This window comes from Argopecten irradians, chromosome 3 (assembly GCF_041381155.1).
Source record: "Argopecten irradians isolate NY chromosome 3, Ai_NY, whole genome shotgun sequence".
Lineage (NCBI taxonomy): Eukaryota > Metazoa > Mollusca > Bivalvia > Pectinida > Pectinidae > Argopecten > Argopecten irradians.
In genome coordinates, this window is record NC_091136.1 from 20,959,711 (window position 1) to 20,976,130 (window position 16,420).

The 16,420-nt window shown below is 36.8% G+C and overlaps 1 protein-coding gene across 3 annotated transcripts; it reads left to right on the forward strand.

Moving 5' to 3' along the window:
• The first annotated feature begins 16 nt into the window (after positions 1-16).
• Positions 17-15,885, forward strand: LOC138317817 (tubulin-specific chaperone cofactor E-like protein). Of its 3 annotated transcripts, XR_011207806.1 has the most exons (8): positions 18-155; positions 1,184-1,343; positions 4,142-4,287; positions 4,789-4,973; positions 5,963-6,308; positions 7,271-7,422; positions 8,720-9,010; positions 15,364-15,499. XR_011207806.1 is itself a non-coding variant. In XM_069259731.1 (7 exons), the coding sequence occupies exons 2-7, from the start codon at positions 1,220-1,222 to the stop codon at positions 15,698-15,700; spliced, it is 1,290 nt and encodes a 429-aa protein (XP_069115832.1). In that variant the 5' UTR covers positions 17-155; positions 1,199-1,219; the 3' UTR covers positions 15,701-15,885. The 3 variants fall into 3 exon arrangements, 2 of the variants coding, with proteins under 2 accessions (XP_069115832.1, XP_069115831.1); XM_069259731.1 differs by lacking the exon at positions 8,720-9,010 and having other exon boundaries at positions 17-155; positions 1,199-1,343; positions 15,364-15,885; XM_069259730.1 differs by lacking the exon at positions 8,720-9,010 and having other exon boundaries at positions 23-155; positions 15,364-15,885.
• Positions 15,886-16,420: the final 535 nt, after the last annotated feature.

Sequence of the window (16,420 nt, forward strand, 5' to 3'; positions counted from 1 at the left end):
TTTACACACTTCCGGTTTCGCAATGTTTACCTTTCTAGTAGATATCGATTGATATAACTCATGGGTCAGTTAAAACCGTTACATGTACTCACCTCTCTGTGAATCTTGACTGATTAAGTGTTATTTTGATTTTCTCCCTTAAAAATCCGTAAAAGGTAAGTTATGTACCTATTTTCCATACTACAAGGCCCCTTCTTCAAGAAGCAACCCCGCGGCTGGTTCTAGAAACATTTGTTAACGTTAACGTTACATGTTAGCTGCTAGCTATATAGTGTAACGTTACCTATATATACATAGACGCAATACTGATAGGTTTCGTCCCGTAGCCAGTTAGTCCCTTATAGTACAAACCAACATGTAGGCCTAGTTTATTTTCAAAATATCCAGATAACACAACCATACGGTACCACCCTCAATGATACAGGGGTTACTATCTCTGACGTTATATCCACCCCTGATTATTTCTGCATACACCAATATATAACGATACATGTATGTATGTATATTATGATATGATATGACCAGGTTTCCCAAAATAAGATGTTGAATACGATTTTTGCAAGTATATATTTACTGTAGATTTCACAGAGTTTTTGTCCTTTCTTTGAAATTTGAAAGCTTTGCTGAAAATGCTCAATTTAAGTGTTTTTTTTTAAAATTTTTGTTTCAAATTCTTCAATATTGCATAAGAGATGAAAAATAAAATAATAATAATAATAATAATAAACTTTTAACATATAATACATGTATATGTTACAGGCTACATGTATATATTACAGGTGTTTCAAAATATCAATGAAATGTGCACAAGAATATATAATGGAAAAGGGAAGCAATTAATCAGCCTAAAAGATAGGCTCATAATGCAAAATTTGGCAATGTCTTCTTCACATACATGTACTTGTAATATACATGTATGTCACTATAATACTGGCTCTGTTTTAATCTCTTCTTTGTTTCTGCTTAGTAACTGTATATGGCATCCTTTTATTTTTAAAAATATAATATATTCATATATTTACTTCCTTTAGGGCCTATATGTTTTCTTAATGCTTAAAACTTGTTGTTATATATAAGTGTGGCAGCGAACTTTAAACAGTAAACATACAACTGATTATAAAATCTTGTAGATAAAATGAAATTCTAGCAATGTTCTTTTTATTATATGTCGGCAAAATTCCAGACTTATTTTACACAGGATCGATGTGTAGAATTGAAGATGGCTGCAGTCGAGCAGGATGAATCTTTTTCCCTGATAGACGCTATTAATGCCAAATACAGTGCTGACGATAATGCAAATGACTTCAAAGTTTACATTTCTACAAATGCTCCAGGAAAAAAAGGTATATCCCTCTAATAATATTATGTGTTTTATGAAATTATAATGTTGTAAGATTGAATTACATTTGTATGATTTTGTTTAGTACAGTTGATTTTAATTAAATAAATGTAAATATAAAGATATATATTTGTGTTGTGTACTTGTGCAAATATGACATATACAAATAAATGTGTGTAATGTAAAAATATTTTTTTTTGTAAAGTAAATAGAAATATGATTTTTTAAAGGATAATTTGCCAATGGTAAATATGTACAGTACAAGTACCATAGCATGCTAATGGTTGGCAATGTATCATAATCACAAACTATAAATTATATTTTAAAAAGAACATATACAATGTACTTTTAAAATTACTCACTAAACAATTAAATGTGATTATAAGTATATGTATATTATAATCACCATCAAAATGTACCAATGTATGATACAAATAATACTAATAATAGAACGTTCCCAACGCATTTCTGTGTAAAAACGTATCCATGCAACTCGGTTGACGATCTTGTGAAGGCACTGTCTCTAACACTACTTTGTGATAATGATTTAACATCGGTGAAATATAAAGAGCTGTTTGTGTCATTAATTAACAGGAAAGCAGGATACAATTTCCATTGTGATTTCACTATACTGTATATTTATTGGCTCAAATGTATTACCGCTTCTCTTGCTGCGTAACATTTACTCGCAAGGGAATAAATGTACACACTAAAGTCACATACACTGTATATATGATATGGGTAATGCAAATATCACTTACATTGCATTGAAATATCAATAGTGTTAAAAGAAACATGGATAAATGAATGTCAGAATCCCTTCACAATACATGTACGAACACTTTGTGGCATCTAGAGTTCGCAGCCCTAGCTTTATTTCTGAACAAAATATAATCCAACTGTTGACTATATTGCAAATATGACTAAATGTTGTCGAAAACAATCTCAATACACTTGAATCACCACAGATATAATGTAGCATCCCATTTGATAAAAAGTATTGCTTAAATTCTCCCATCAAGACGAAATCCGTGCCCAACCTTAAACTACATTTACATGTTACACCTGTCAAAAACGCGAGTATGTACATGCCTGATCATATCGGCCTTTATATATCATACATTTATCACAAAACTGGCCCTTCTAGTCATGTAATATACGGCCATGTCATAAACATTGCAAAACACATGTGTAATAACACTTTGATGACGTCACATATAGATTTGACGTCATTTATCAAACGAGTTCAAAACATTGATATGGCACGAGCCTATTACATAGCCACTGATGTAAGATCCTCTATGTATATTTCATAAACATCGGAAATTCGGTGTGAACAACTGTCAGAAACGTGAACAAATTCTGATAATGTGTTCTCAAGTTATCGTCCAGAAACTTATAAATGACAATCTATTTTAAGTAACAGTGACATTTGTAGTTGACCTTTCTTACCAAATTCAATCCCAATTAATGAAGCTATGCCACCTCCCTTGCTATCATTGTATGAAGTTTGGACAAATTCTGGTAATGTGTTAAAGTTATCGTCCAGAAACTAAAATTTTGTGAAAATTTTTATCTATAAATATCTCATATGCTACCATTGTGTAAATTTGATCAAAAATCCACGAATTCGTTCTCAAGTTATTATCTGGAAACCAAATCCGGAAAGGCAGACGGACTGGCATACACACAAAAAGACAAGAGCAAAGACTATAGTCTCCTCCAGTTTCCCCGGTAGGGGACTAATAAAACCAGTCCTCCTTCCCCAGTGATCACCACCCCTTCACTCCAAGCATTTGTATAAATGACCGCGGAAGGGGAATGACCATAAGATATCATATCGCCTCGCATGTATATCTTGTGATCAATATGTCGAAGAGTGCAAATTACATTATTTTTATATACATCAATGAGTCTGCGGAGGAGTACTTGCCCATCCATCACTGCTGTTGCCCAACTAATTAAGTTTGCTCCCCAAATATTGTAAATGTTGTTTAGACACGCTTTCGCCTTGCAAAGAGGTCCAATTCTTTCTATAATTCCACTCCCGAAACAGTTACTTATATTATTTGAGAATGACCAGCCATTTGCGACCAGATGATTGGATATTTAAGCTTACGCAACCGATTAACAGGAAAATCCATACATGTAGCATATCCTAAGACGTTAATTATGTGTCATCTCACACAGAATTACATCATCTATAAATATACGTCAGAACGGAAAACGTACGTCTCTCTGCCACCCGCCTAACTTACAGAACGACATCATCTACACACACACATATAAATATACGTGTACGTCACGACGGAAAACCTACGTCTCTCTTCTACACTTCCTGGATTAATCGATTTATATGACAATATTTAAGTTTAATTTTGAGACTTCTCAACATATTCTGTACGGATATCTCTGTACATTAAGTTTATCGTGTTCCATGTAGTTCTGCCAATGTTTGAATGATCAGGAAACAATAGGACTGATAAGCAGCAAGTCATTTTGGATCTTTCTTTGGAAGTATTGAAGTGGTCAGCCTAAAATTAAATGTGCAGCTCCATTTTAAAACAAATCCAAACACAACTGGAGGATAGTGGCCATATTCAATTTGACAATATTGAAGTGTGCTGCTGCTTTGCAAACGTTATGCTATTTTCCCGTTGTCTTTTACATATTTCAAAAATTGAAAAAAAAAAACAGAAAAAATATTTCTTTCGTAATGATTTTATGACAAACACAAATATGTTTTTGGATGTGTTTTTTTTAATTCTTTTGCAAATACAAATGTATTCTTTATTGAAACAGAGTGCGGAAGTCTTGTGATTCCACCGATTCTTGTTTTGGACAACAACAAAGTGACGTGGGCTGGACCGACTGACGCCATCGCATCACTGTGCTACCGTGTTACAGAACTTGACCTTACCAATAATTTATTAACCTGTTGGAAAGAGGTAATATAATCTTTGATCACATCATAGTCTCAAAATATACGGGTGTGCAGTTAAAGAGGTAGTGTAATGTGTAAGCAAACAATTATGCTTTTATGCTTTGAGTTTTCAATATTATCAGTTGCACAAAATTATGGGAAGGAGAAAACGTATTATCAATCAATCCTTAGTTTTTACCAACTAAAAATTTTCAATTGAAATATGATATAAATAAGATATTACTGTAAGCACTATTCAGTGATCGTAATTTCAAAGACCACATTATAACCTTTCTTATTCTAACAGAAACGATTTGAGATGTTTTACGGCCATTTATTGTTACTATCTTTGTAGCTGACATATGACTTATCGCATATCAATTTGTCTGGTAGTGGCTGATGGCAAAACGTTGATCATGAACAAAGTCATTCCTATACGACATCAGAGTTAACAGGATTTATCACAAGTGAATATCATTATGATATTCAATGTCAGAGATGAGCTGATTAATTGATTTGAACACAGGTGCTGTCTATTATAACACACATGCCACGACTACGAACACTGAATCTGACATCTAACTCTTTGTCGACTGAATCGCTAGGCACAGATGGGGAAGCACAGACGTTTCCAACTGTAAATCTGCTGATTTTGAACAATACACAGACATCGTGGTCCGCCATGAAGACCTTATTGAAGATGTTTCCTTGGTAATTATTACCTACAACTCATGTCTTGAGTTTTTTTTAATTTTACAAAGGTATCCTCTCTTTGGACTTATTACTGTAGCATTTGTTTCCACGAGAAAATGTATGATTACTTAGAATACAGATGTTTTCTTGGCTTGATCAAAATTTTACTTGGTCTAATCTTGCTTGGCTCAGTTTCCTCATTATGCCTTAACATTGAATTCTCCATAGAAAAGCATTTAATAGAAGTAAAGATAAGTTCATCAACTTCAGATTTCTCATTTAATATGATGTCTTCTTAAAAAGAAGTTTATGCTACGAATTCTTGTTACATAGATGAAACTTAGGCCTTGTATTTTGATAAATACCGACCGCTATTGCGCAAAAAGTACTAAAGGAAATGTCTGAAATTTTCCATGGGCCTTAGTTGTGCACATTTGAATTTGCGACTAATCGGAAAACAAGATGGCCGATAGACAACCATTTTGTATTTTGACAATTAAATCATTGTTATCACCATCAAAACGTAATGAAGGAATCACTTTAAAATTCCATTTATACTTTTGGTGCTGATATGTATATAAACAACCATCTTGGATTTTGACACTTTCACAGAATGTGCTGATAAGATCGTTCTCAAACTTGCACGGTTCGCTTGGCTATAATTAATTTGGCGTTGTGTTACAGTTATGCAGACTTTCTTAATTTTCCCTTTGTGTATTCAAATGAAGAGGCAAAAGTAGAGAAAGATTTTCTTTTCTATTGACTAACATATCCCATTTTATGTTGAATGGCAAAATTCCTCTGAGATCTCTTGTTTGATGAATTAATTTCTATAACAAACGATCCAATGTAGGAGACATGATATATAATTATATTAATCAATTAATTAATTTTTTAATGGTTATCAGACCAGTGACTCGTGTTGATTTTATATTAATGGCTATGATAGGTATAGATTTTACATTCAGTAGACATAATGAGGTGAATAATTCTGCTGTATTTTTCAGTCTAAGTGAACTTCACCTTAGTCTGAATGGCTACGCGTCCATAGATGTAGACCAAATAGAAACTTACCCAAGTCTCCAGAAACTTTTCATCAACAAACATACAGTCCAGAAATGGTCAGAAATCTCCAAACTTGGACGTGTATTTCCAAATTTGGAAACTCTAATCACAATTGATTCGGACCTCACGGATATGATTTCGGACTGTTCTGAAACAGTGGCCATGTTTCCCTGTCTCAAATGTCTTCATATCAGTTCGACGAGGTTACCCAGTTGGGAACACATAGAAGAACTTAGAAGAATTCCAAAAGTCTGTGATATACGTATGAAAAATATTCCATTTTTGGAGGTAAGATGAGACTGTTTTACATATAGTGTACATGTCTTACATTACTAACTGCAAAGTAGTCTACATAGAAAACTTAATTATTTATATTATACAGAATATATGCTTTTATTGCAAACACCAATGTACATTTGGGAATGAAATATGAAGTTGATTAAAATAGAAAACTATATAAAACCGTGTTGCCTATGCATGCACTCTTTACATGGGTAATTATAGTATAAATGAGAACATCCATCATATCACCAATGTAGAATAGGATAGGGCGGGGGTGGGAGGTGGGGGGTGTTGAAGTGTTTGAGTTATGACAACAATTTATCGTGATGTATTTCCAATTATTTGATATGTTAACAGTGTAAAGTGTAAATTAATCAAAATCAGCACAATGATATTTTAGCGTAAATGTTGTGGCGCAAAAAGAGCTCATTATTGAATCACTAAAATGTGTATGCATTTTTACTATGGGTCAAGGAAGTAATATCAACAATTATTTTCCATATCACACTAGATCCTTATAGACATATGTCTGTAGGATATGAATAACTGAAAGTAGTAACTATAGGGCAAAGAAGTAATTCTAGCAGTGTGGACAAAAGATCGTCGAAATTTCGAGGTGATCTGCCCCTTTGTCAAGACACAAGAAGAACAAATAAATTCTTGTGTCTAAACAAAGGGGCAGATCACCTCGAAATTTCGACAATCTTTTGTCCACACCGTTAGGAATTACTTCTTTGCCACATCTTTTACTAGTAATAGCTAGTCAAAATAACATTTATCTAGGGTTTTGTGAAATGTTAACTGGAATAATCAGAATGAAACAAAATATGATATATATATATATACATATAATTATTAAAGTATTTATAACTACCAGATGCACGTCAGTTTACCATGATGCTAATTAGAATTCCGGACATGTAAGTCCAAGGTTGAAGAGCTAAATGTACGTTTGATTATTATTCCAGAATTATAATGAGAAAATGAGACGACAAATGATCATAGCTCGCTTGCCAAATATCACTCATTTGAATGGTAGTCCAATAACTATGGTTGAGCGTGAGGATGCGGAACGGGCCTTTATACGATTTTTCATGGACAAGGAAAACCCACCTTCAAGGTTTGTGAACTCTTGTGTTTTCTAAGCACTGCTTGCTCTTTATATATTATAACCTTGCTGAGAGGGCAGTATTGTCTGTCAATGGATAGTGCCCGAGTGGAAGGCGAATGTAACTATCCCATCATGGAGTATAGTGCTCTCTCAATCAAGGCAGAATGGGTTTAATTCATCACTATCTCATTTGCGTAATGTTCCCGTTGATTTCTTACAAAAGAAGTATTTCAAGTCAGGACATGCAGCGTTATCTTCATTTTACATTCATGTACAGGTACATGTAGTAAGTTGCAACATATTAATTGTTTGATTTTGGTTTTTTTCTTCAAACGAGAATCAATTATTCGAATTAGAACTAACTACCCGTGACTGTCTTCAGCAGAAATTAGTGATTGGCATAACATCATTGGAATTGCTATTAAAGGTACAGATTACAGGATCCCAAAATATTCGATCCAGACTCATTTAATCGTGACCTGGAACATGTACACCTTCCCAATATACTGGGTACATGAACAGCTCATTAAAGGTGGTATTGATGATCATCTACCTATTAAAACTAAAAAACCTAATAATTCAATAAACGACCATTTTTCAAATGCCAGCTTAGAATAGAAATATACAAAAAATGGATGTTTTTAAATAAATATAAAAGAGTCTGATTTACTGAAAACTGGGAAAATTATCAGAAACAATGAAACTATGTTGTTTAAAAAAGAAATCGATCAGAAACTATATTATAGAACGTTGCTTTAGAGGACCAGGATCAATAGATTTCTGGCCAACTGTAATACCTTTTCTTTCTAATAAATGTAGGAACATAGAACATAGTGTAATACAAGAAAATAGTGAAATTATCTCTGATGAAAAAATCATTTGTGATGTTTTCAATAACTAATTTTCCACAGTAGCGCAAGATATTGGTACGAACCTAGAACAAGTCAATGACCTCTCTAGTCACTCCAGTATATGTAAAATTAAGGAAACTAGAGTAGACAGTACCATTCCGGCATTTTCCTTAAATCATATAGAACCAAATATGGTCAAATCAACAATTTCACAACTTGACACAAAGAAGTCAGTTGTACTTGATGGCGTATCTGTTTTGTTGTGAATAATTCCCAATTTTCCTAAAAGCAGCTCAAGTTTTCCCAATATTTAAAAAGAATGAACCCCTTTACAAAGAAAATTACCGCCCCATCAGTATTTTACCTTCATTATCTAAAGTATTTGAAAAAATCATTCACAACCAGTTCAAACCTTTCCACAACACCATCTTTAACCCCTACTTGGCGGCTTTCAGGCGGGGCTTTGGGTGTCAGTCTACTCTTATGTGCCTCCTTGAGGACTGGCGTCTGGCTTTGGACAATGGAAAGCATACATATATATAGAGGAGGAATCCTTATTGACTTTTCTAAGGCCATCGACTGCATTCCTCATAGATTATTGCAGAGGAAGTTGCAGGCACATGGGTTTGATAAACCAGCTACATGTACTGAGTCCATCAGCAGTTACCTCAGCAAGAGATTACAGCAGACTAGACTGGTGTTCATACGCAGTGCCTGGGAGCCCCTAAATACGGGGTCCCTAAGGGGTCTGTACTCGGGCTACATATTTTTGATATATTTGTAAACGATATTTTTTAATGAATTTAACAGACAGTTGCCTCTATAATCATGCTGATGATAACACACTGTCTTACATAAATGGCGTTGTATCAAAAGTACAAAGTGTTTTAGAGAAAGAAAGTGGAATTTTAATTGACTGGTTTTCAAATAACAGGATGAAGACTAACCAAGATAAATTTCAATCATTAATATTGGTAAGAAATCTACGCAACATATTTAATCTTTTAACATTGAAAACAAAACATACCCTGTGAAGACACTGTGAAACGTTAAGGCGTAGATATCGACCTTTTTAACTCTCATTTATGAAATATATGTGGAAAAGACTCTAAACAAGCATGTGTACTGAAAAGAATAAGCATCTACTAACCCGAAAAGGCTAAAATCACTATTTTAAAATCTTTCATTATATGAAATGTTAATTACTGTCCATTAGTGTGGCATTTTTGTATTATGACCAACACCAGGAAAATGGAAAAGATACAGGAACGAGCTATAAGATTTATTGAAAATGATTTACACAAAAAAAAAATCATTTTTTTTACTAAAGATCACAATTTAGATTTTTTACATGTCACCTGGCCCGAAGGGCCGGTGAGCTTATGTCATGGCGCGGCGTCCGTCGTCCGTCCGTCCGTCCCGTCCGTCCGTCCGTCCGTCCGTCAACATTTCCTTTAAATCGCTACTAGTCATAGAGTTCTGCATGGATTGTAACCAAATTTGGCCACAAACATCCTTGGGGGAAGGGGAACAGAACTTGTATAAATTTTGGCTCTGACCCCCCGGGGGCAGGAGGGGCGGGGCCCAATAGGGGTAATAGAGGTAAATCCTTTAAATCGCTACTTGTCATAGAGCTCTGAATGGAATGTAACCAAATTTGGCCACAAACATCCTTTGGGGAAGGGGAACAGAACTTGTATAAATTTTGGCTCTGGTCCCCCGGGGGCAGGAGGGGCGGGGCCCAATAGGGGAAATAGAGGTAAATCCTTTAAATCGCTACTAGTCATAGAGTTCTACATAAATTGTAACCAAATTTGGCCACAAACATCCTTGGGGGAAGGGGAACAGAACTTGTATAAATTTTGACTCTGGTCCCCTGGGGGCAGGAGGGGCGGGGCCCAATAGGGGAAATAGAGGTAAATCCTTTAAATCGCTACTAGTCATAGAGTTCTTAATGGAATGTAACCAAATTTGGCCACAAACATCCTTGGGGGAAGGGGAACAGAACTTGTATAAATTTTGGCTCTGACCCCCAGGGGGCAGGAGGGGCGGGGCCCAATAGGGGTAATAGAGGTAAATCCTTTAAATCGCTTCTTGTCATAGAGCTCTGCATGGATTGGAAATGTAACCAAATTTGGCCACAAACATCCTTGGGGGAAGGGGAACAGAACTTGTATAAATTTTGGCTCTGGTCCCCCGGGGGCAGGAGGGGCGGGGCCCAATAGGGGAAATAGAGGTAAATCCTTTAAATCGCTACTTGTCATAGAGTTCTGAATTGAATGTAACCAAATTTGGCCACTAACATCCTTGGGGGAAGTGGAACAGAACTTGTATGAATTTTGGCTCTGGTCCCCCGGGGGCAGGAGGGGCGGGGCCAAATAGGGGTAATGGAGGTAAATCCTTTAAATCGCTACTAGTCATAGAGTTCTGAATGGAATGTAACCAATTATGGCCACAAACATCCTTGGGGGAGGGGGAACAGACCTTGTATGAATTTTGGCTCTCGTCCCCCGGGGGCAGGAGGGGCGGGGCCAAATAGGGGTAATAGAGGTAAATCCTTTAAATCTCTACTTGTCCAAGAGCTCTACATGAATTGTAACCAAATTTGGCCACAAACATCCTTAGGGGAAGGGGAACAGAACTTGTATAAATTTTGGCTCTGACCCCCCGGGGGCAGGAGGGGCGGGGCCCAATAGGGGAAATAGAGGTAAATCCTTTAAATCGCTACTAGTCATAGAGTTCTACATAAATTGTAACCGAATTTGGCGACAAACATCCTTGGGAGAAGGGGAACAGAACTTGTATAAATTTTGGCTCTGGCCCTCTGGGGGCAGGAGGGGCGGGGCCCAATAGGGGAAATAGAGGTAAATCCTTTAAATCGCTACTAGTCATAGAGTTCTGAATGGAATGTAACCAAATTTGGCCACAAACATCCTTGGGGGAAGGGGAACAGAACTTGTATAAATTTTGGCTCTGACCCCCCGGGGGCAGGAGGGGCGGGGCCCAATAGGGGTAATAGAGGTAAATCCTTTAAATCGCTACTTGTCATAGAGCTCTGAATGGAATGTAACCAAATTTGGCCACAAACATCCTTGGGGGAAGGGGAACAGAACTTGTATAAATTTTGGCTCTGGTCCCCCGGGGGCAGGAGGGGCGGGGCCCAATAGGGGAAATAGAGGTAAATCCTTTAAATCGCTACTTGTCATAGAGTTCTGAATGGAATGTAACCAAATTTGGCCACAAACATCCTTGGGGGAAGGGGAACAGAACTTGTATAAATTTTGGCTCTGGTCCCCCGGGGGCAGGAGGGGCGGGGCCCAATAGGGGAAATAGAGGTAAATCCTTTAAATCGCTACTAGTCATAGAGTTCTGAATGGAATGTAACCAATTATGGCCACAAACATCCTTGGGGGAGGGGGAACAGACCTTGTATGAATTTTGGCTCTCGTCCCCCGGGGGCAGGAGGGGCGGGGCCAAATAGGGGTAATAGAGGTAAATCCTTTAAATCTCTACTTGTCCAAGAGCTCTACATGAATTGTAACCAAATTTGGCCACAAACATCCTTAGGGGAAGGGGAACAGAACTTGTATAAATTTTGACTCTGATCCCCCAGGGGCAGGAGGGGCGGGGCCCAATAGGGGAAATAGAGGTAAATCCTTTAAATCACTACTTGTCATAGAGTTCTGAATGGAATGTAACTAAATTTGGCCACAAACATCCTTTGGGGAAGGGGAACAGAACTTGTATAAATTTTGGCTCTGGTCTCCCGGGGGCAGGAGGGGGGGCCAATAGGGGTAATAGAGGTAAATCCTTTAAATCGCTACTAGTCATAGAGTTCTGAATGGATTGTAACCAAATTTGGCCACAGACATCCTTTGGGGAAGGGGAACAGAACTTGTATAAATTTTGGCTCTGACCCCCGGGGGCAGGAGGGGCGGGGCCCAATAGGGGAAATAGAGGTAAATCCTTTAAATCGCTACTAGTCATAGAGTTCTGCATGGATTGTAACCAAATATGGCCACAAACATCCTTGGGGGAAGGGGAACAGAACTTGTATAAATTTTGACTCTGGCCCCCTGGGGGCGGGAGGGGTGGGGCCCAATAGGGGATTTAGAGGTTAATATTAAAATTCCTTCAGAAAAGAAACAATGAACCTGTATTCAGGACATTACTTGGCATTACAAACCAGCCGAGCGATACAGGCCCTCTGGTTTACATGTAATGCTAGGTTTACACTATGTTCCCGGCGACCACGGTAGCCCCGTTTGCCCGAAACGTGGTGCGCCGTGGAATTTTGGCTATTTTTGTCTCTGCATTCAAGTTGAACTAGGTCTTGTGAAGTTTTGCCACGGTATTTTACGGATTACGTGGTGGACCGTGGATATAGGGGAAAGTGCTATTCCCGGAGGTTAAAGGTACACTACGGCTATAGCACGGTCTATCAAGGATACCACTACGTTCTCTCTAGGCCTGTTACGATATGATGAGATCTGCTACGTTTTACACGTTTTGATCAAGCTCCGATACTTTTTTTCACGGTCCGCCAAGGCTTACTAGGGATGAAAGTCTGATGCCGGGCTTTTTTGGAGCAAATGAAACAATATTTATTGCCAAAAATGTCATTTCAAACACGTTTTGATTACAAAATTATAATTATTATAGCTAATGGTTCTCACTTAATCTGCCTTTTGCAATAATAGTCTTGGTATGATTTTATGGTTTAAATGTGTTTGATAATGACTATTTCTATTTATTAATACAAATAACTCCATGAAGTAGCAAATATGTACCAGGTCAGGCAATGATACTCCATCATATATATCTTGCAACGTAAGACCGTAGTAAGACGCAACACGTCGTATCACGTCGGGCTTTCAACCGCTACAAGCCGTGATGTGCCTTTACAGAACGCATCGAAACGGCTATCTTTCACCTTGGCTTGCCGTCAAAACCTTGACAAACCTGGACAAAACGGCACAAAACGTGCAGCCAATCTGCATCAACCGTGATAAAACGTGGAAAAAACTCAACAGAACGTCACAAAACTTGAAATCACCGTGAGATTTCGGGGAACGTGCTTGCTGCCCGTTCCACCACGGACCGTCAGGAAGTTTTGTTACGGCCTCGTACGCACTGTTACGTTTTGTTACGTCAATCCCGTTTTATTACGTCCTGTGGCGTTCACCATCTTTGCCGTGACTGCCGTGGCAAATTTTTTGACAGTTTAAAAATCTGGCACGGCATTCACGGTATTCACGACCGCTTACGTTTGTCTATCACGTCCTTCTGCGCTGTCTCACGTTGTCTCGCGGTCACCACGTTCAGTCCACGGTGGTCTGAAACGGGGCTGCCGTGGCCGCCGGGAACATAGTGTAAACCTAGCATTAATAGGCAAAAAACCCTAGCAAAAGAAGTTTTCAAAATTGTAGAAAATTTGGCACCAGACTTATCCAACTAAATTTTATAAGTTATACTTTTGACAACAACAGACTGTCAACATATAAAAGGGTAAAGACGGAGAACTACGGGAAGAGATCCATCATGTTTCAGGCGGCTTTGGTGTGGAACAGCCTAACGAATGGTATTCGTTTTGTTGAAAACTATGGAATGATCTGCAGACTGCTCCGCACCTTGGACGTTGATCTGTGTCAATGTAGTATCTGTTCCCAGTAGTTTTTTCTGTGTTTATCTTTTAGGCCAGGACAAGTCTTGTAGGTAGGGACTGCCCAATCACTAGTTTGTCTTGGCCTTTTTGTGCCACATTGCTAGCAAGGGAGTTAATGATTTTTTTTATTCGTATTTTACTTTAGTTCTCTCCCCTCTGCTGTAGCATGCCTTTTTCACTTCTTATATTTGTTTACTTTTTATGATTTTGTTACCTTTTAGATTATTAATCTTTGTGTTTTGTGTAAGTTTGAATATATCAGTTATAATATTGTACAGCATTTTTTATTTAAGACTTTCTAGATTCAATATTTACATAAAACCGAGTTCATAGTCCATCCCGATTATTTCAAACTATATTGATGTATATTCTGTCAAATCTTACCCTATGCTATATTAGCATATATGTACAATACACTCTCTAAGTGTTTATATCTTTTGTTTAGCAATACATGTGTGATATACTTGTATTCTTTATTAACCTAAAAAATAACATTTATTTTTCTGCGATAATCAAATCATAATATGTGCTGTTTTATTTTAGTTCCGATTTTTTTGTCTTTAAGTATTAATGTCTTGTTATACATGTACATGCTTGCTTAACTTACCTGCATGCGGCATTATATATAATTTATTATGTTATTTATTTGTTTTCTTACTTTGTTTGCCGCAATAATATCTCTAGAGAGCCAATGTTTTGTTACCCAATGTACAACGTTAAATAACAATTCTTGTATCTTGTATCTTGTGTCTTGAAAAATAACTTATTTCCATTCCATTACACGTACATAACAGCAAGACAGCCATTTTGACAATAATGTCTTGCAACAATGACTAATCTTAAATGATTTGCATTAAATATCGTGCTACTTCACGTGCACGGGATGCAGATACTACGTTTTGTATTGGTGAAAGTTATTTTTCCCAAGGGTGTAACCCAAACTTTAAGGATCTTTTTGAAATCAAATTTCCGGTTCTTGTTGGGCCCTATAGTTATGCATATGGATTTTTGAGAATGACAATTATGCAGGGAACATCATTTTTGATATTTTCTTTGAAAAAACAGAAACGGTCATTTGTCCTTAATTCTACACACATATATTGAAACAAATCCAAACACAACGTCACATACATAGACCTTATTGAATTGGACAATTAAAGTGTGTTCACCTTTGTTTTTAAATTTCCCTATATGTATTCTTTATCATAAAGGAAGAAGGAAAGAAAGTAAGAGTAGAGAAAAAAAATTCTTTTGCCTTACATAGATAATTCTATATTCTATTGTGGGAGCAAAAATCCCTGTAGGATCTCTTATTTTCAATTACCCGGTGATACCGCAATGGTATCTTTTTACCATTTAGCATAGAAGGGTTTGCAACTTGATATCAGTATTATTATCTAGAAATGAAACAGAATATTTTATTTTTTATTTCAGATATCATGAACTTGAACAAGCATATGGGAAACTAGATCCTCTTGTTGAGCTTGATCTTTCTCCAAAGAAAACACGCAGGGTCATAATCAAAATGGACGATGATGATGGAAAATCGAAAGAGATGGACATCAGCATTATGCAAACTGTGCGTGATCTAAAGCAGTCTCTCCAGGAATTCGCTGGCCTTCCATGCAATAAGTTCCGTCTGTTTTTCACTGCATTGGTTGACGGCAAGGAGCATCACCAGCCAGCAGAGTTGCAATTTCCAAACAAATTTCTACACGCACTCAATATCACTGACGGTGATTGCTTCATTATCATTCCAAAAATTGTTTGAGCATTCGTTATCAGCCAGTGTGCCTTGAGTGTGCTCAATAGCCTAATAGGTCTGCGTTATTCACCACGGATCCGTTGGTCAATGAAGTTCTTGCAAACGAAAAAAAAACCAGTTCATCTTAATCCCTTTCTTTCTTCAAGAACATGTCATAATGGAATGTTGCAAATAAAGTGAATGGAAAATTACACCCTTAGAGATATTTTGTAAAGAAATTGAAGAAAAAATGATTGTCTGCTTTGAAATAATTAGAAATACATTAAATGCATATTCATGAAAAATGGGAGTGAGGACGAATAAAAGTCAACCAAGAGATAAACACTTTACCCTTCTATCAAAGATTAGCTAATATTTTGTTTTAATTTTGGTATTTCTTTAATATACCCCTCCACGTGTAATAGCAGATAACTCAAAGACTTGTAGCAAAATGTCATATTGAAAGTCAGAAATAGAAAAACGGTCTCTTATATAGCCCTGTTTAAACATTATTTCAAAGAGCAATAATATATTCTTTTCTTTCTGTACTTTTGTTATAACAAAATTAACATAACTGATGTCGAAAGAGGAATCGTATTTAATCTGAAATCTGTCAACCCCAATTAGTATTATTTGTAGAGAAAGCAGAATGTGCAGGTGTTGTGCTTATCTTCCACTCTGTTGAACGTTGCCATGGAAATTTCGAAGATGCATCACAAACAAATTTAAAAATATATCATTATCTGA